General features: G+C 57.6%; 2 protein-coding genes and 1 non-coding gene across 4 annotated transcripts in view; 1 reads left to right on the top strand and 2 right to left on the bottom strand.

Annotated features, from left to right (window-relative positions):
- Window positions 1-6373: 6373 nt before the first annotated feature.
- TRNAR-UCG (transfer RNA arginine (anticodon UCG)) lies at window positions 6374-6446 on the bottom strand. Its single transcript has one exon. It is a non-coding gene; the product is annotated as a tRNA-Arg (tRNA).
- Window positions 6447-7522: 1076 nt separating this feature from the next.
- Window positions 7523-17922, top strand: POLG (DNA polymerase gamma, catalytic subunit). 2 transcript variants are annotated; one of them, XM_057424456.1, is made up of 22 exons: window positions 7523-8144; window positions 8681-8876; window positions 9275-9442; window positions 9673-9819; window positions 10408-10487; window positions 10911-11093; window positions 11210-11379; window positions 11557-11677; window positions 11749-11973; window positions 12096-12216; window positions 12393-12464; window positions 12578-12700; window positions 12943-13103; window positions 13214-13267; window positions 13365-13482; window positions 13897-14032; window positions 14116-14362; window positions 14446-14568; window positions 14848-15016; window positions 15228-15436; window positions 16404-16564; window positions 17127-17922. In XM_057424456.1, exons 1-22 carry the CDS (start codon window positions 7561-7563, stop codon window positions 17183-17185), a joined length of 3627 nt encoding a protein of 1208 aa, XP_057280439.1. In that variant the 5' UTR covers window positions 7523-7560; the 3' UTR covers window positions 17186-17922. The 2 variants fall into 2 exon arrangements, with proteins under 2 accessions (XP_057280439.1, XP_057280367.1); XM_057424384.1 differs by having other exon boundaries at window positions 9275-9469.
- FANCI (FA complementation group I) overlaps window positions 17495-20155 on the bottom strand; it is a 25325-nt gene continuing 22664 nt past the window's right edge. The window contains exons 34-37 of the mRNA XM_057424268.1: window positions 19471-19557; window positions 19043-19138; window positions 18387-18512; window positions 17495-17608 (exon numbers count right to left, since the gene is read on the bottom strand). Coding sequence (XP_057280251.1) covers window positions 17543-17608; window positions 18387-18512; window positions 19043-19138; window positions 19471-19557 — 375 coding nt within the window. The 3' untranslated portion in view covers window positions 17495-17542. The remainder of the gene's footprint in view (window positions 17609-18386; window positions 18513-19042; window positions 19139-19470; window positions 19558-20155) is intronic.

Below are 20155 nucleotides of genomic sequence, written 5' to 3'. Positions count from 1 at the left end.
CACTGCTATGATTCGGGTTTCCTAAAGGCTGAGGCCTAAAACGGGTTTCATTTGCACGGAGATGCGAGGGAAGGAAAAGAAAAAAAGGATAAAAAGGATAAATAAAAAAGGAAAAAGAAAAAAAAAGGAAAAAAAAAGAAAAAAAAAAAGGAAGAAACCCCCCAAAGTTAAACCCAATCCCAACAAAATCAAACCCCAAGAAAAAAGCGTTTTCGGGAAGGAAGGAAAAAGAAGAGAAGAATGAATGGGGAAAAAAAAAAAAAAAAGGAAAAAGAAAAAAATTAATCAAAACAAAAATAAATGAAATAAAATTAAGGAGGGAAAGGATGAAATAAAATGAAATAATTTTTTTTTTTTTTTAAAGGCAAATAAAAGAGACACAGCAGGAGAAAAATAAAAGAAATCCTCCAGCAGCAGAAGCCGGTGGCGGATCAGGGCACGGGCAGCGGCTCCCCGCTGCTGCTCCCCGGCGGTAAATCCGAGCAGGCGAGCGGGGCACCCCTGTGACCCCCCATCCCCCTCCGTGAAACGGGTCCCTTCAGCAGCACCCGCTGCACAGGGAGGAAGAACTTCCTCGGGAGCCCGGGATTTCTCCCGCGGCCTAAAGCCTGGGTGCCCCGAGAGGCTCGGCCTCGTCCAGGCGTTTTGCCCGGTGCCGCCTCTCCCGGTGTCGTTCAGGGGCAACTCGGTAGCGCCCGGTCCCCGCCGCCCCGTCGGGGCTCAGCCTGCCCCATGTCCCGCCGCTGAGCTGCAACCTCCCGGGCAGCAGGGGGGAGGCTGCCGGAGCAAACGCATCTCCGGCAGCCCAAGGTCCCCCGTGTCTCTCGTTCGTCCCCCGTGACGGGTGGGCCGGGGCCGGGGTGCGGCGCGGGGCGGTCGCGGTGCTGGTCCCGGTCCCGCGTGGTGCCGGCACCTGCAGGCGCCCAACTTCCCTGTGGGGACCGGCCCAAGTTCATCTCCCCTCCTCATTGCTTCCCTCCCTTTTTCCCTCCTTGCTTCCCTGCTTGCTTCCCTCCTCCCCACCCGCAGCCTGTGCATCCCCCCTGGGGGGACAAGTCACCCCGCGCCCTCCCGCCTCCCCGGGGCAGCTCCGCCGTGGCGGCGATGCCCGGCCGCGACACTCACTCTTGCTGCCGTGCCGAGGGCAGGACGGCGGTCCCCGGGCGAAGCGGGCGGCGGGAGCCACCCCATCCCCTGCACACACCGAGAGTGCGGATCAGCGGCGCGGGCAGGGCAGCCCCGGCCGGGCAGCGGCCCCAGCCCCGGGGACGGCGGCAGCGGCTCTGCCCGAGCTCCTCGCGTCTTCCCGGCGGCTGCCGGTGCCGGCTCTGGTCGGTGTCCAGGAGCTGCCGCCGCCGGCAGGCTCTGCCCGCACTGACGTCAGCCCGGCAGCCTCCTATTCACTCCAACCATGGCGGAGAGGAGGAGGAGGAGGGAGAGGGGGAGGGGAGGAGGCGGGAGGAGGGAGGGGGAGAGGAGGAGGACGGGAGGAAGGCGGCGGTGGCGGCGGGGGTTGGTGCCTGCCAGGCTCCGCCGAGCAGAAAGCGCAGCCCCTTCGCCTCACCCCGTAATTACCCCCCGAGGATGGGGCTGCGGGGGGGGGGGGGGGTACGACTTTGGGAGGGAGAAGAAGAGGGGCCGTGTCCCCATCCTTAACCCCCCCCACCGGTGAGATCCGCTCCCCCGAGGCCGCCGCTCACCTGGGCGCAGGCCGGGATCCCCGCTCTGCCCCACTGTCCTAGAAGTGGTTTTCCGGGTGGAGAACCGGGGTGTGACACCCCCCTCCATTCATCCCTTGAACCCCCGTTCCCTCGAGGACACCCCCATCCCCGTCACGACGAGCAGGGAACGGGAAGCAGCCGCTGCCGGCCCTCCGCTCCCCGCTGCGATCCCCGGCCCGGCCCGGCCCGGCCCGGCCCCACTCCGCTGTCCAAATGCTGAAGGGCCCCGTGGCTCCCGGCGCGGCCCGGCTCGCCTGCAGCTGTCGGGCAAAGCCGGGGCACCGGCTGCTCCTCGGAGGTGAGGGCCTCCCGGAGCCGGGCCGAGCCATCCCCGCCCCGACGGACAGGCCGAGTCCCGCAGACGGCTTCACCCCGACAGCCGCAGCGCGCTGGAACCGGGGCGCGGGGGTGCCTCCCTCCGCCACTACCTTCCTCACCTCTTCCTCACCTTCCTCACAGAATCACACACGTATCGCATCACCTGCAGCTTTGGCATTGAGGCTGAAAAACCCCCCAGACCCCTCCTGCACACCTTTACTACTCCTCCGACCTCCCCTTCGCTTCCTCCCTGCCTTTAACCGCGCTCGTGTATTTTATCTCCGATTCACTCCACCAATGCCCCGGAGCGGCTCTGGGGAGTCTCTCGCCGCCCCGATGAACGCCCAGGGATCCCCGCACAGGTTTTCTATGTAGGGAATAAAACAAGAAACCGATCGAGCCGGGGAGATGTGCGAGAGCCGAACACGCCGCCTCGCCTCTACATCCCTGCCTTTAAATTCCCCCGTTATTTTCCTTTTTGCATCTGCGACTTGCCACGGAAGGAAACATAACCCCGAATGCCACCGCCAGCACAAACCGGAGCTCGCTGCCAAATTCCGTGGGGTTTTATTTTATAAGCGATTAACACCATTTAAAGAAAATTAAGAATAATAAAGAAAGAAAAGGAATAAAACCAGCGTCTTCTCCTCGTCGCGGGAAGGGTGAGGAATCCTTTCGTTCACCCAGAGTCGCAAACCCGATGGCATTGTCGTTAAACACGAAAAAGAGAATATTAAGAAATCGCTACACTCCCTCTCGAGCACTCCCCACCTCTTCCCCCCCCCCCCCCCCCCAGTTTATTTGCGCTAATAATTAATTCACAAGAGCTTAACTCCGGTGTAACCCCGCGGTCTTTTCACTATAAAATCCCCGCGTTTCCTATTGAATTAGCTCTGCTCCATTGTCGCTGAAATGAAGACGCCAAACCAACTTTTACCCTGAGCATTTTCTCACCAGCCCAAAGAAAAGTCTCTCTCCTTTTGCTTTGCTCCGAATATTTTTTCTTTTTTTTTCTTCCCTTTTTTTTTTCTCTTTTTTTTTCTTTAATTCAAGCACCCAGCCTGGACGTGTCCTGCAATTTAACTACTTTCAAATTCTTTGTTCGGGTCCCACCGGGGCTCTATTGTCACCCTATTGAGAGAGCTTATTGCCAAGTCAAGCCTGAGAGAATTGAGACACGCACGGGAGGAGCCCCGGGGGCCGGGACCGGGCTCCGTGGGCCGCTCGCCCCAGGGGGACCCCGGCCAAGCCCCGAGGGCGCGGGCAGGGCTGCCTGCAGCCCCCAGCCCGCGATAACCGGCACCGATCTCAGCCGGAGCCGCAGCCGCCAAAGCAGCCCCGGCCCCTCACTGCCCGCAGGACCCGGCTCTGGGCCTGGTACCCCCACGGACAGGGCTCCTTTGCTCCTCCAAAAGCATCCTCCCTATCCCGCGGCGCCGGCACCGCCCGTGCCAGCAGCGCCTGGGCTCCGGTACCACCGGCGGGGGACTTACCTCGAATGCCCGCGGTGCCGCCAGCCTCCCTCCCTCGCCGGTTCTCCCTTAATCCCGAAAAGGAGGATCCCCCCATGTCTCCCCCCATCTCCATCCCACCTCCGACCCCTCCACTTCGGAGCCGGCGCCCGCCCGCCTTCCCTCGCCCTCTCCATCGCTCACTTCGGGAGCTCCAGGGCTCGTCTCTCGAGCAGGAAAAATAGCGGGATATTGGGAGCTGCTTTTCTTTTCCCTTTTCTTTCTTCGTCTCCCACAGCCCCAGCTTGGAAAAGGGGGTGCAAGCGGGAAAAGGGGGTTACGAGCTGCAGGGAAGGGTTATTTCAGAAGAAAAAAAAAAAAAGCTGGAAGAGCGGTGCTGGGCATGGATTCCCACGTAAGCCCGTACGTCACCTATAAAAATTGCCCGTTTCTCCCGTTTCTTGGCTCCCGGACGGGCGGCTGAGATACCTCTGCCTGCGGAGAAGGGGTAAAACCCCGTTAAAACCGGCTCCCCGTTAAAAACGGCTTGCTCCATCCGGGGAAGAAGGCAAGACCTGAGGGATGCTGGAGGGCAGGGGCCGATTTCCGCATCTCCCCCCTGCCTCGGGTTGATGCTTGGCCGCCCCCTGGTACCCCAAAACACCACCCGGAGCCCACCTCAGATTCTCGCTGTCGGGAAGCGATGGGGGTTCCCGGGGTCCCACACTGGTCGCACCGGTAGGGCCGCGGTGGTGAGAAGGGGAGCAGCGGCCGCAGCCCGTTCCCTCCCCGCCGCGGTCCTCCCGTTGCGAGCGGCGGCCTCTTCGCCGTGCCCCAGGGGGAAGAGGAAGCCCTTGACCCCTGGCCCCGGGGGCAACGGGGTTAAACAAAGTCCCACCGCCCCATTATCCGACCGACAGCATCGAGCCTCCGGCGGGGTACGGGGTCTCTAAGGCGGTGTGTGTGCGTGTGAATATTGTATCTCCAACGGCTTGTATCAGAGCCCGACGGGGCGCACCGGGACGGGGATGTGTCCCCGACAGAAAGGCAGACAGACAAAGAACCTAGGAGAAAAAGAAATAGAAGACCTTACTCTCCTCATCCCGACTCATGCATTGCAATCAGCCCTGATGAAACTGCGGCTTTTTGGGGTTATTTCGGGTTTTTTGTATGGTGGTGGTTTATTGTTTTTTGCATGGTGGTGGTTTATTGTTTTTTGCCTTGCCGAACCTCCCTGCCCGCACCCGGGTGAGGAACACGCAGCCCTGGCTGGTCCTGCTGCGGACAAGGCAATGGGCTCGTTGTCATCAACATCAACGTGAACAATTTCAGGGAGAATTATTATTTTCTTTTTCTTTTTTTTTTTTTTTCCGCTTGAAGGGGGTTGTGTATTTTTGGTTTTTTTGTTGTTTTTTTTTTAATGAGGCTTCTTTGTGTATATTTTATTATTATTTGTTTTGCGATCAAGCTAAAAAGAAATAGATCAAAGACCCCAAACGAGAGAAGATCAGCGTAAACACAACGTATCGAAGGGAAGAACAAGTGCCCCGCACCCGGGTCCTTCCCCAGAGCCAAACAGGGACAGGGCGTCCCCAAACCCTTCCTTACTTCGCCCCAGTGCGGCTCATGGCTCTTTCTCTCCTACTCCGAGCACCCCAGCCCTGGAGCATCCCTCCCCGCTGGCTTTGCAGCCCCAGCTCCCGCTGCAAGACCGGGAAACCTCAAGCCACCGGGACGGGGGACTGAGCACGGGGATACCCCATAGGCCTGGATCCCCTAAAGCTCAGGCAGCGGGTATCTTCTGCTGCTGCATAAAACAGGGTGAAGCACTGTCCCCACAGTTGAATCTCAGGCTGGCGGGCAGTGGGTATTTTGGGAGGCCCAGGGGCTGTGAAATGCATTCGAAGCCGCAAAACCTAGCATCGTGGTGTGTGCGTGTGCGTTCCTCCCCCCCCCCCCCCCCCCCCCCCCCCCCCCCCCCATGCTGCTGCTGCCTGTACGGAGAGGAGGGGGTATAGCTGCCCCCCCAAACCCTGCACGCCGAAGGACGGGAGCTGTGCGGATTTAGAGGGGCGCACCCCAGGTTTGGAGCTCTGCAGGGACCGGGGTTGTCGAGGCAGCGGTCGTAGGCCGCAGTGCCCCCTGCCCGGTGCCCAGCGGAGAGAGCGGGGAGGGATGGGGCGGGAGCGGTACCAGCGCCCCGACAGCCCCGGTCCCGGGGGACCCGGCCCGGCCCGGCCGGCACCGGCGGGCCCGCAGCGCCACCTGGCGGTTCTGCCCGGCGCGGTACGGCTCGGCCTGGCACGGCTCGGCACCCCGCAATGCCAAGGGCACGTTGGGCTCTGCCTTGAGCCACCTTCCCGGACACAGGAGTCCGTGCGGAGGGCAGGGAGCCCGCACCCACCTCTTGGTCCCCTTCACTGCACCCGCAGCCCCTTCCCGCACCCTATGGCCTGCCACCCGCACCCTGCAGCCACCTTTCGCTCTCCGGCCACACACCGAGTTGTCCCCACCAGTGCCTCACGGCCGCTGCTGTCCCCAGCACCCCAGGCGAGGGGACCCTGCACCCCACCGCTCGCACCGAGCCGTGGGGCCCTAGAGCTTGAAGGGTGGCGGACACCGGACCCCGCACTGCCGGTCCCGACGGCTGTGTCTGTGACCGCCCCACTCGTGTCACAGTCGAGGTCGGTCTCCGGCTCCACGCACGGAGCCGCACTCCGCGTTTTCTCCTCTCCCGTTAAACACGATGCAAAACACGACGGCTGCGCGCGGTGGCCCCGCTGGCGGTGAGGAGCAGCCCCGGCTCCGCCGTCGGTTTCCGCCCCGAGGCCGCAGCACGGGGGGGCGGAGCAAAACAGACAGCCCCCGAGCGAGCTCCAGCTACGACCGCGGCAGGACTCGAACCTGCAATCTTCTGATCCGAAGTCAGACGCCTTATCCATTAGGCCACGCGGCCGCCCCTGCGTCAGTCTTCCTCCTCGCCATACTCAGTCGACTCCGGTTGCGGACAGTGTGAGGCGGGAGCGGGTACGGGAGTGTGTAGAGGGTACGGGTGTGCGAAGGGGGGTGCTCGGCTGTGTATAGGGATTATGGCTGTGTAAAGGGGGTGCTCGGCTGTGTATAGGGGTTATGGCTGTGTAAAGGGGGTGCTCGGCTGTGTGAGGGGTGTGCGTGGCTGAGTGGGGGTGCTCGGCTGTGCAAGGGGGGTTATGGCTGTGTAAAGGGGGTGCTCGGCTGTGTATAGGGGGTTATGGCTGTGTAAAGGGGGTGCTCGGCTGTGTATAGGGGGTTATGGCTGTGTAAAGGGGGTGCTCGGCTGTGTATAGGGGGTTATGGCTGTGTAAAGGGGGTGCTCGGCTGTGTATAGGGGGTTATGGCTGTGTAAAGGGGGTGCTCGGCTGTGTATAGGGGTTATGGCTGTGTAAAGGGGGTGCTCGGCTGTGTGAGGGGTGTGCGTGGCTGAGTGGGGGTGCTCGGCTGTGTATAGGGGGTTACGGCTGTGTAAAGGGGGTGCTCGGCTGTGTGAGGGGTGTGCGTGGCTGAGTATAGGGGGTATGGCTGTGTAAAGGGGGTGCTCGGCGGTATGAGGGGTGTGCGTGGCTGAGTGGGGGTGCTCGGCTGTGCGGGGGGGGGTATGGCTGTGTAAAGCGGGTGCATGGCTGAGCAATGGGTGTGCGCAGGTGTGTAAAGGGGTACATGGCTCAGTAAGGGGGTGCTCGGCTGTATAAAGGGTTGTTCAGCTGAGTAAGGGGGTGCTTGGCTGTATAAAGGGGTGCTCGGCTGTGTAACGAGTGGTATGGCGTGTGTGAGGTGTCCCTGCCCATGGCAGGGGGGTTGGAACTTGATGATTTTAAGGTCCTTTCCAACCCTAACTATTCTGTGATTCTATGGCTGTGTAAGGGGGTGCGCAGCTATGTAAGGGGTGTGCATGCAGCGACTTGTTGCACGGTGTGAATGCCTTGGGGGGGATATGTGCAGGGCAGCCCGGCAGCATCACTGCGCTCACCCTTCGCTGTTGCTCTCCCTGCAGCTCCGGCCCGTGCTGGGGCACATCCCCCGGGCCGGGCAGGATGAGGCGCCTGCTGTGGAGGCGCTCAGCGCGGGGCTGTGCCGCCAAGCCCCGGCGATGCGCCTCCAGCTCCTCTGCCCGCCGCCCGCTGCCGGAGGACGCCCCGAGCCAGACGCCGGGTAAGGACCAGCGGCGCATGAACCCCCTCAACATCCAGATGCTGTCCAGGACCCTCCACGAGCAGATCTTCCGTGGGGCCCGCGTGCACCACTCATCCACGGACATCCAGAGGAGCGTGGAGCACCTGCAGCGCCACGACCTGTGGGGCAAGGAGACCTCCACGCTGCCCGACGTGGACCTGCGGCTGCCCCGCATGTACGGGAACAACATCGACGAGCACTTCCGCCTCCTGGCGCAGAAGCAGAGCTTGCCCTACCTGGAGGCGGCCAACGAGCTGCTGCGGTGCGAGCTGCCCCCTGTGCCCGAGCAGTGGGCATGGCAGCTCGGCTGGACCCGCTACGGCCCTGGTGGGCTGGTGGAAGCTGTTGACTTCCCCGAGGAGCGGGCGGTGGTGTTGGACGTGGAGGTGTGCGTGGCGGATGGACACTGCCCGACGCTGGCCGTGGCGGTCTCACCGCACGCGTGGTGAGATGTGTGGCCAGTGGTGATGCTGGGGGGACACGCATGGCTTTGGGGAGACCGTAGAGGAGCCTTCCAGTATCTGAAGGGGCCTGCAAGGATGCTGGAGGGATAGGACAAGGGGTAACGGGTTCAAACTGAAACGGGAAGTTTAGGTTGGATGTAAGGAGGAAGTTCTTTACTGTGAGGGTGGTGAGGCACTGGAATGGGTTGCCCAAGGATGTGGTGAATGCTCCATCCCTGATGGTGTTCAAGGACAGCTTGGGCAGAGTCTAGTGTAAAGTGTCGCTGCCTATGATAAGGGGGCTGGAACCAGATGATCTTAACGTCCTTTCCAACCCTGTTCTGTGATTCCTGCAAACCACTGCTGGCTTGTGGGGAGAATAGGAAGCCTCAAAGTGTGGCTCTGGGGTGTGTGATGTGTGTCCATGGGTCAATTATCTCCCTGCTCTGGGTGGGATCCTGCTCTCAGTGGGTGCTTTCGGTCCAGTAAGCTCCTGCATTATTTCCTATGGCTGTGGGATGCAATGTGTCCCCTGCAGGTACTCGTGGTGCAGCCGGCGGCTGCTGGAGCAGCGCTACTCCTGGTCCAGCCACCTCACCCTGGCTGACCTCATTCCCCTGGAGAGCCCAGCAGGCGCTGCCTGTGCTGGCAGGCGGGACTGGCCGGAGAGAGTGGTGGTGGGGCACAACGTGGCCTTTGACCGGGCGTTCATCAAGGAGCAGTACCTCATCCAGGTAACTGATGTTTGGCTGCAGTTTGTCACCCTTTGCGTTGGCTCTTTGGGGTTGTTTTGTTCCGCACAGATTCCCCAGCGTTGTGCTTCCCTTGTCCTGCAGAGCAGGCTGAGGTGGGGTCCCTTCATAGGGAGATATTCTTGCACCCCATAAGTTTGCTGGAGGCTGCAGGCGTGCAGATGGGGAAGTGGCAGGAGCCTTTCTGCAGCTGACAGCCTGCACTGGAGGTGCTCTTAGCTCTCAAAAGAGGGGTGTCTTGATGAAGAGCTTTGCCTTGATGAAAGCAGGGTCTTGCAGGAGGAAAGCAGTGCTTGCTGGCAGCTGCAGGACGCTTGGCAGCACATTTCTCTTCCAGCATCTCCCAAACCATCTTTCTTCCCTCCCCGGTGCATTCCCAGGGCTCCCGGGTGCGCTTCCTGGACACCATGAGCATGCACATGGCCATCTCGGGGCTGACGGGCTTCCAGCGCAGCCTCTGGATGGCCGCCAAGCATGGCAAGAGGAAGGGGCTGCAGCAGGTCAAGCAGCACATCAAGAAAACACGCAGCAAAATGGAGGGGCCGGCTGTGAGTAAGGGAGCTGAGCCAATGGCGGTGAGTGGCAGGGGGCTGCTTGATCCCGTAATGGGACCAGTCGCTTCTGTACTGGCAAAGAGGGAGCTGTTGGAGCAGCTCGGATGGGTAAAGCTCTCCCAGGGCATTCCAGATGAGGAGGTCTTGGTTTAAAATGGGGCAGCAGCAGCAGCAGCATCCTTTGCCTGATCTCATGTGGTGCTTGTCCTGCACTGTGTGCACAGATCACGTCGTGGGACTGGGTGCACGTCAGCAGCATCAACAACCTGGCAGATGTGCATGCACTCTATGTTGGTGGGGAGCCGCTGGAGAAGGAGGCGCGGGAGCTCTTTGTGAAGGGGACCATGGCTGACATCAGGAATCACTTCCAGGTGGGGTGACCTTAGAGTCATGGAATGGGTTGGGTTGGAAAGGACCTTAAGATCATGCAGTTCTAATGCCATGGGCAGGGACACCTTGCACTAAACCATGTCACCCAAGGCTCTGTCCAACCTGGCCTTGAGCACCACCAGGGATGGAGCTTTCACAACCCAATGAGCAACCCATTCCAGTGCCTCACCACCCTCACAGTAAAGAACTTCTTCCTTATGTCCAATCTGAACTTCCCCTGTTTAAGTTTAAGCTCATTCTCCCCCTTGTCCCTGATGAAGAGTCCCTCTCCAGTGTCCTTTTACCCCCCTTCAGACACTGGAAGCTGCTATGAGGTCTCCACGCAGCCTTCTCTTCTCCACGCTGAACAGCCCCAACTTCTCAGCCTGTCTTCATATGGGAGGTGCTCCATCCCAACATCCCTATGGGCAGCAGGAGCCAGAGATGGGAGCAGGGTGGGAGGAGCTGATAGGGTCATTCCCATTTTGTTGCCCTTTGTGTGCATGGAGCTGGAACCATCCCACAGCGCTTTGTCCTGCGCTGGCACAGGGGTGGCTGCTTTCCCTGCCCTCACCTGCCTATTCCTGCAGGACCTGATGTCCTACTGTGCCCGTGATGTCCAGGCCACCCATGAGGTGTTCCAGGAGCAGCTGCCGCTCTTCATGGAGAGGTGAGAGCCGCCCAGCTCTGGCTGGTGGTGGCCAAGGGGCTGTAGGGGGATCCCTCTGGGGTTGGGATACAGCTCCTCTGATCCTTGGAATGGTGGCAGGAGACTGGGGGGTCCTGAACCCCTTCTCCGGAAGGACTTCAGATCCCTGTGTTGTAGGTGAGGAGGAGTAAAAAGCAGCACAGAGTGGCTGGAGGAGGTGAGCAGATTTAATTTAGCTCCTTGGAGTGATGCAGCTTTGGGGTTATTGCACAAGGGTGGGTGTTAGGGCAGCAGTTGATATCCAGGGCAGGCAGGAGATACAGGAATCCTTATGGGTTTAAGAGAAGAGCATCGAGGGTTGTGTGGGGTGAGGACACATTCATGTCTGTCATAGGGCAAATCCCCTCCAGCAGACGTCTAATTCCTTGCTACTTTGGGCTGTAGGTGCCCCCACCCTGTGACATTTGCAGGGATGCTGGAGATGGGGGTGTCCTACCTGCCGGTCAATGGGAACTGGAAGAGGTACCTGGATGATGCTCAGGGCATCTATGAGGAGCTGCAGAAGGAGATGAAGAAGTCCTTGATGAACCTGGCCAATGATGCCTGCCAGCTGCTGCATGAGGACAGGTACCCATGGGCTGGGGGTACTGGTCCTGCTGCTCACAGGATGGAGACCATGGGGGGCTATGTGTGGGCGCTGGGGATGGGAGCAGAGCTGCGTGGTGACAGTGGTGTGTTGGCAGGTACAAGGATGACCCCTGGCTCTGGGATCTCGAGTGGGACACGCAGGAGTTTAAGCAGAAGAAGAATCCTGTGAAGAAAAAGAAGAAGAAGGATCAGGATCAGGATGGCAACAGCAAAACCTCCCTGGCAGCAATGGGTGCAGAGGGGTCCATGCAAGACTGGCAGGAGGGTGAGCACAGGGGATAAGGGATGCTCAAGGGCCACCTTCCTGTTGGTGCCCAGATGAAAGGACATGGTTTGCTGGTGCTGGTAATGTGAAGGATCATGGGCCTGCGTCCCCATGCTGGGCCACATAGCAGGGTGGCACAGTGGACTCTTTGCCAGCTCTTCCTCCTTGCTCCACCAGACCCTGGTCCCCCTGGTGAGGATGAGGAGCTGAAGGCTGCGAGCCAGGTCTGCCTGCAGCGCCTGAAGGAGACGGTCACACTGCAACCCAAGAGGCTGCAGCACCTGCCGGGACACCCGGGGTGAGTTGGGGGCCATGGGTATCCCCAAGGGCTTGCCCTGCACGCTCTGACCCATCCCTGCTGCTCCCCAGCTGGTACCGCAAGCTGTGCCTGCGCCTGGGGGAGCCGGGGTGGGTGCCGGGACCCAGCCTCATCAGCCTGCAGATGAGGGTGACCCCGAAGCTGATGCGCCTGGTCTGGGATGGGTTCCCACTCCATTACTCGGACAAGCACGGATGGGGCTACCTGGTGCCAGGGAGGCGGGACAACCTGCCAGCAGCCCCCTCGGAAGCGGAGGGTCCTTCCTGCCCACACAGGTAAGGGGGATGTAGTGGGGTGCCAAGGTGGGGCTGCCCCATGGAGGGGTTTGGGAGTGCCCTGGGTGCTGCCCTGGAGCTTTGGGACCTGTGTGTGCAAACTCTGCCCTCTCCCGTGCCAGAGTGATTGAGAGCCTGTACAGGCAGCACTGCCTGGAGAAGGGCAAGGAGCAGCCCCAGGGCCTACAGGCTGGTATGGAGGATGAGCTGCTGATGATGGATGACAGCACAATATGGCAGAAGGTGAAGGAAGGGATGGAGGGAATGGGAGGGAGATACGAGGCTGCCCTTTTTCCTGTGTGTGCATGTGAAAACCAGCCCCATGTATGGCTCCAGGGGCTGGAAGTAGATTTCCTTTAATGTTAAATCACCAGAGATCTGGTGTTTGACTTGGCTTCCCCATGGTCTGACTGCTGCAGGCAGAGGAGCTGAGCCAGCTGGAGGTGGACATGGAAGAGAAAATGGGTAGAGCAGACCAGAGCCTGGGGCAGGTAAAGGGGGTTTCCTGTGGGATGCGGTGATGGATTGGTCCCTCTTTACTCTGTTTCCCCCTCCTGCCATGCCTGGGAGTGTTCCCAGCATCACCTCGCACCGCTGGTTGCAGGAGGAGGTGCCTGAGCTGTGTGAGCCAGCCCAGCCAAGGAGCCAGCCCTCATACCACCACGGCAATGGTCCTTACAACGACGTCAACATCCCCGGGTGCTGGTTCTTCAAGCTGCCTCACAAGGTAAGTTGGGTGCTCCTGCGGCTATTCCCAACACTCCCCCCGGCACCCCACCTCCCCAGGTCCTGCTGCACAGCCGTGTCCCCTTGCCTGTCACTGCAGCTCTCCTGGGACCCCTGTGGTCTTGTCCCATGGGACTTGGGTGGTGGAAATGCATCTCTGTAGCTGGGGCGGGAGGATGCACAGACCTTTGTTGGTAAGGACTGGTGGCATCCTGAGCCCTTGCTCCTCTTTTGCTGCTAAAGGACGGAAATGAGAACAACGTGGGCAGCCCTTTCGCCAAGGACTTCCTGCTGCAGATGGAGGACGGCACCCTGCGGGCTGCTGTGGGCCGCATGCACGGGACCAGGGCCCTGGAGATCAACAAAATGATCTCGTTCTGGAGGAACGCTCACAAGCGGATCAGGTGAGAGCTGCCTCCATCCGGATCACAGCATCCCTGTGGATGGAGGCTGCGTTGTGGCCAGGGCGGGTGGCGTGGGGCTCAGCATCTCACCTGCCGCGTGTCCGCCCAAGTTCGCAGATGGTGGTGTGGCTGAAGAAGGGGGATCTGCCTCGCGTGGTGACCAGGTATGGGGAGGAACAGCCCTGGCTGGGACCATGGTCCCCTCTGCCCTGCCCTGGGAGGGCTGTCGCAGAGTGATGCTCACCCTCACCTCTGTGCCAGGCATCCTGACTATAACGAAGAGGATGATTACGGAGCCATCCTGCCGCAGGTGGTGACCGCAGGGACCATCACCCGCCGGGCAGTGGAGCCCACGTGGCTGACGGCCAGCAACGCTCGGGTACAGCTCGGGTCCTTGCGGGCTGATGTGGGGATCTGTGTGTTGGAAGGTGGGAAGTGAGCTGGGGCTGGATGCTGGGGTTTGAGGTGCTGGGGCCCTTCTCTTGCTGATGTCCTTTGGCTTTGCGAGAGGGGAAGGAGTCAGCAGAGGCTTCAGAGCTTCACTGCTTGGTAAAAGGAAAACACCAAAGCACTGGTTTCTGTCTTTTCCCCAGCCTCCTCTTCTTCCACAAGCCCGGGGCAGTAACTAAGTGTGTGATGCCCCTCATACCTGTGTTAAACCCGGCTTTGACTTTGGGAGCACAATTCAGGCACATGGGGAATGCTGATCAGGCAGAAGGAGCTCTGCTCCTGTGCTGCCGAGGAGGACGGGGCCATGCAGGGGTTGTGCTGAGCCGGGTGCCGTGTCCCACAGGCCGACCGGGTGGGCAGCGAGCTCAAAGCCATGGTCCAGGTGCCTCCCGGCTACTCCCTGGTGGGCGCAGACGTGGATTCGCAGGAGCTGTGGATTGCTGCTGTGCTGGGCGAGGCGCACTTCGCGGGCATGCACGGTGAGACCGGGCTGGTGGTGGCTGTGGGGTGACCCCCAAGCCTGGCCCCATTCGGTGCCCAACCCCTGCTCTGCTCCCCACAGGCTGCACGGCCTTTGGGTGGATGACTCTGCAGGGCAAGAAGAGCAACGGCACGGACCTGCACAGCAAAACTGCCGCCACGGTGGGCATCAGCCGGGAGCACGCCAAGGTCTTCAACTACGGGCGCATCTACGGGGCTGGGCAGCCCTTTGCCGAGCGGCTGCTGATGCAGTTCAACCATCGGCTCACGCAGCAGCAGGCACGGGAGAAGGCTCAGCAGATGTATGCGGTCACCAAGGGTGTCCGGAGGTGGGTGCTGCCCCGGGGGTGAGCAGGGATGGGGATGGTGGTGGTGGTCCCATAGGATACCATAAGGCGCTCGTCCCTTCTAGGTTTCACCTCTCTGAGGATGGGGAGTGGCTGGTGGATAAGCTGGAGCTGGCTGTGGACAGGGCAGAGGATGGTTCGGTGTCGGCACAGGATGTCCAGCGCATCCAAAAAGAAGCCACAAAGGGGTGAGATGCTTGGGTCGTGCATGGCTCTGGTGTGAGGCGGAGGGAGCTGCAGCCCCATGGGCAGAGGAGGGAAATGGGGCTGGATGGTCCTAATCCTCTCTTCCTGGTCCCCCAGGGCAGAGCAGGTTTGATCTGGGGCTTTCAGTCTCTCCAGTGAGCAGCAGGAGGCTGCAGGGCTCATCTGGCTGCTCCAAACTGGGGGCAGTGTTTGAGTTTCTCAGACGGGGCTTGCAGCCTCCTGCCATGCTCCCCGCACCGCTCCCATCTGCCCTGCCCCAGGTCCCGGAGGAAGAAGTGGAACGTGGTGGAACAGCGAGTGTGGGCTGGAGGCACGGAGTCGGAGATGTTCAACAAGCTGGAGAGCATCGCCTTATCCCCTTCCCCACAGACCCCGGTGCTGGGCTGTCACATCAGCAGGGCCCTGGAGCCCGCAGTAGCCAAGGGGGAGGTAAGGATGCGGCTCTGTGCTGCTGAGTGACTGTATGTTCAGGCCACCTTGGATGCTGCAGACCCAGAAGGCTCTCAGAGCCATGCAGGAAACCCATTGCCCCTTTTGTCTGCATGCCAGCCAATAACCCTGAGATTAACAGATTTCTCACAGGAGATCTCCTTTATCTGGACCCCAGTGCTGTCTTAGCATTCGTGTTTCCTTTCACCAGTTTCTGACCAGCAGAGTGAACTGGGTGGTGCAGAGCTCTGCTGTTGACTACCTGCACCTCATGCTGGTCGCCATGAAGTGGCTCTTTGAGGAGTTCGACATCAACGGGCGCTTCTGCATCAGCATCCACGACGAGGTGCGCTACCTGGTGCAGCAGCAGGATCGGTACCGGGCAGCCCTGGCCCTGCAGATCACCAACCTCCTCACGAGGTGAGATGTGACCCTGGGAATGAGAACCGGGGTGGGACAGGGACTGGGGTGGCAGCTGTACCTGCAGCAGGCTGGTGCAGAGGAGCTTGCTTCTGCTTCAGGGACGTTGGCAGCGCTGCAGGTTGTAATTCCTTCATGTGTGATGTCGGTGGCTATCGATGGAGCTTGGCTTCCTTTTCCAGGGATAATGTGCTGGCAGGAGGGGGATAGCGTTGGCTTTTGGCTCCTGCAGCGATGGGGTCTATCATTCTGCTCTGCTGGGATGCAAGCACATCACCTCCTGCTCCCATCAGATCTGTGGCCATTGCATGGCAGCAGCCCTTGGCCTTGACTGAACTCCCATCCCTTGTCTCGCCCTGGCCTTCAAGCAATGGCTTCTCTCTGCTGTGAGCACCAGTAATGATGCCTCTTCTACAGCATGGAGTGTTCCTGCTGCTTCCCTGCCCCATGCAAAGATAAGCTCTTGACCTCAAATGGCTCTCTTCAGTCGCCTCTGGCACAGCCAAATCCCCTTCCCGGCACTGTGGGGGGTGTTTGGTTATATGGGAGCTGGCCAAAGCCTGCCTGTTTTCTCCTGTGTGAGGCAGGGATAGAGCAAACAGCCTTCCTGTGCCAGTGCAGCAGGCACAGCGGGGCAGACACCCCCAGGTTCCTGCCTTTGTGCTGGCTCCTGCGAACACAGGGCTTCCTGCTGGGAAAACCCAGCCTGTGCCCTGCCTGGAGGATTAGCCAGCAGTGAAGGGCTGGGCTCTTCCTGCTCTATGAGGAGGCTCAAAGTGCAGTGACTCTTCCTCCCACATCCACTTTAGCACTACTTGACCCTCCTGCTACCCAGTACTTAAAAGCACCTTGTTCTGCAGTTCCTGAGTGACGTGGGTGCACAGTAACCTGCCCAGTGAAGCTGTGGCTGCTCAGACCCAGGTGTGACAAGGCTCAGGGTGATGCCTTGGGTCTCTTGTTTTTGCAGGTGCATGTTTGCCTACAAACTGGGCCTCCAGGACCTGCCACAGTCAGTGGCTTTCTTCAGCACAGTGGATATTGACCAGTGCTTAAGGAAGGAGGTGACCATGAACTGCATGACGCCATCAAATCCAACCGGGATGGAGAAGAAGTACGGCATCCCGCAAGGTGAGCTGTGTTTGTGTGAGCCAACTGCTCTGTAATGCCCTCTGCACATCCTTCAGCTCGGAGCACTTGGCATAAGCAGTCATTCTGTCATTGGACACATCAGACACTCCACATTAGGTAAGCTTTATTAGGAGCCTTACAGGCAAAGGGTGCTTTTGGTAACAGGATTCATGTTATGTGGGCAAAAAGGGCATTTCTGTGGGCAAAAAAAGGGCACTTCTGTTCTCATCGAGAACAAGGCAAATTAAACAAGTGCATCACATAAGGGGCAACCACAACCTAACAGCAAAACCCACTTTGCCTGAGGATGCTGTTTCCTCTCTGCTTCCTGGAGAGGTGACAGCAGCAATTTCCACTCCAAGGCAGGACTGTTCATGGTTCCAGCTTCCTACTGGTGCTGGTTCCTGCTTTCACACCACCACCCAAAACAAGTTGGAATAAATTGAGAGCTTTTTGTGCTACACGCACTGAACTAAAGCACATCGTGATGGTTGCTGTCATGTTACACAGGCTCTGAGTGTACTGCAGCATGCAGGGAACTGATTGTCCCGTTGTCTTCCAGGAGAAGCTCTGGATATCTATCAGCTAATTGAAATAACCAAAGGTTCGCTGGAGAAGTGATGATGCCAGAGAGCCACAATGCAAGTGTCCAGCCTGCGTGCCAGAGCCTGGCTGGCCTTTAGGAGGAGATCTTTGGCAGGGACTGATCCTGGTCACCCTGTTTCTTTTTGGCTGTAAGAAGGGATGCTCCCGAGGAGGATGATGTTGATAGCAGCACACTGGAAGAAGCAGAGGCGTTTCTAAGAGCAGCAGCCAGCTATAAAACCTGAGACAGGGGCCAGTCGTGCTTGCACAGCCATGAAGGAAGAAGTGGTAGGTATTTGGCAAGAGGAACAATAACCCATCCTCTCCATACAAGTGGTTCTCCAAGACCAGCCCAGGCGCTGTGGAAAGAGGCAGCAGCAGCAACCCCAAGCTTCATTTTCTTCGCTGTCTCTTCTTTTTGGGTTCCTGGTTCTCATCTGTCTGCTCTGCTGTGTTGCTCTGGAGAGGGGAGGGAGAAAGAAGTACAGACTGTGATTGTTTGTGTGTGATAGATTAGGGAAAGTTTACCTAAGGCAAGAAACTGGATGTGCAGAGTGGGATTTAGCTCTTCTTCCTCCTAACAATATGGCTTGAATATGGGACTCCTCTCACCCACTGAGACTTTTCCTGTGGACTTCACCCAGTTCATGCTGGAACTTAGACCAGTTATCAGTGGCACAGGACAGGGACTGCTTGTGCTGGGTTTTGGTTTGTTGAAACACGAAAGTATGGACAAAGCCACCAATAAAAACCTGGACAATCAGTTAAGTAAATTGCTTATTTCCTTTTATCCAGCACAGGTTGTGTTACCTTCACCAACTCTATCTAGTAGAGATGGGTCTGAGGATTATGATGCTTTGCAGTGTTTGTCCTGCCAGCTGCTTATCTACAGAAGTCAACCTGGATGCGAAACCACTTTGCATCATGCACAAACATTTGATTCCGAGCAGGCAGGAGGTCCTCAGAGGTAACACTGACACCTCTCTGCTTGCGGAGGAGAGTCTCACTTCCTAAGCCCAGAGATAGAGACAACTGGTGCATGGAGATAAAGGTCACTCAAGGCAGATGGCTGGAGTGTTGGGGATCATAGCCAGACTGTGCACTCCTTTGTCTTCCCTGGGTTAGCTCTTGCTGATACTAAGCTGATACAGATTTCCTGATTTCACATGTACCTGCAAACAGTTGGCCTCAAAAGAGGGGTAAAGCTGTTGGTAAAAGCAGCTAAATGAGTTCTGACCTGGTCATTGTCGGGCTCATTTTCAGCATCCTCTGTGCTGTGCTCCTGCAGCGTGCTGTTTAGCATAGATGCATTGATGCGGAAGTCCCTGGAGGTGCTTAGCTTCATATATTGCATCAAGTTCACCTGCAGAAACCAAGGTGAAAGCAGGGGAGAGGACATTATGCCAGCAGCATCTTTCTTTAGTTTTCCACCCTGCCTAGTCCTTTGCACAGCACTGGGACTGAGTCCATCACAGCAATAACACAGGATTGAAGCAAAAGGCAGGTGAAAACCCACCTGCCCCCATGTGATCCAGTGGCCCATTTGTTTTCCTAAAAGCCAAGTGATTACCAGTTACTCTTATGTAGTACCTCATCGTGGTATATTTCTCTCCTGCTTATAGACAGGCTGGGGAAAAGGGGGTGAGGAAAAGCTGTGGAAGTTTCTGCTCAACCAGAAACCATCTGAGGTCAGGTCACAGGCACTATTGCCATTGACACCTGCTGGTACCAGTGTGGTAGCAATTCAGTGGGCCAGGAGTTTGGACAAGGGCTGCAAGAAGTGTGAGATCCTTGAGCATTAACAGAGACTTTAAAAGGCAGCCCAGCCATAACCTCTATCCTGCCACTGATCCCACTTAGTTCTGGTCACAGAAGAACTCTGCTTTACCTTACCTTTGATTTCTTGGAGAGATGGATAAGGAACTTCTCGTATTGCTCTATTGCAAAAATCAGGTTTGGGATGGGCTTGGTCTCCCGAAGCACCTTGGCCTGAAATGCAGAACAGAGTGGGATAGATCAGATTTAGAACAATGAACATGACAGGGTTGACCTTTGTTTCATGTGTGTGAGCTTTTATGCTGTATTTAGTGAAGGTGGCTGTGGTGTTGTTATTGTGTGGTTGGTTTTTATAATGGTTGCTTGGGTTCTCTTAGACTTCTCTCTGAAGTTAAGGCAGATTCAATTTGATTTTCACTTAAAGGCCCAAATGACAATTTGTCGTTGGTGATCTATAAGAAGCCACTTCAGGTAACATACACCTTGAGGTATGATGCCAAGTTCAACTGCAGCCCATGTGCTAATGGAGAGTAAGTCTATCTTACCATGACTGTGGAGACTGCAGCAGATTCATCCTCTCTCTTCTTCTTTTTCTTCTCTTCTGCAAAGCTTAAACTCTCACTGTGGATGTTCTGAGGGAGGATGCCAAAAGATGTAGCATTAGAAGGTAAGCAGGGAAGAAGAAAGGCCAGCTAAGTAAGGCTAGAGAATTCTTTGCTCTGACTAGCTAACAGCATTACCAGCTTGATGAAAGAAAGGGGATGATAAAAGAAAGATGTAATTTGGAATCTCAAAATGGAATCTCAAAAAAAGAAGGAAAGAAAAGCTGATTTCGTGACCTATACATTCAGAAATGTGTGTGAGAAGATATAGCTTCCCCAACATGCCTGTTGTACAGTTCCTGTGGTCCTCACTCACATACCCAATTCTTCTTCAAGCAGCTAAATCCAGTCTTCAGCACTGCAGTCTTTGGCACCCACATCACTTTACACTGTGATGACTGCAGTGTTCTTGACCTTTATTTGCCATTGTGGTTAAAAGCAGTATTAATCTCATCAAAAAAACTCCCACCAAACTAAACCTCAGCTCTTCAAACACTCTTCCTTCCCTGCTCAAGCAGAAATCAGCACGCTCAGTCCCAATGGTGCTGAAATGCCTTATACTATTATTTGACACAGTAAAGCTTGAACTATAAGAAACTCAAGTCATGTCAAGAAGATTAATAATCCC

This window comes from Pezoporus wallicus, unplaced genomic scaffold, assembly GCF_028554395.1.
Source record: "Pezoporus wallicus isolate ANWC-B61680 ecotype Strahan unplaced genomic scaffold, APGP_CSIRO_Pwel_v1 contig_3952, whole genome shotgun sequence".
NCBI lineage: Eukaryota > Metazoa > Chordata > Aves > Psittaciformes > Psittacidae > Pezoporus > Pezoporus wallicus.
The sequence above is the reverse complement of the archived record's forward strand: the minus strand, read 5'-3'. Positions and strand labels throughout refer to the sequence as shown.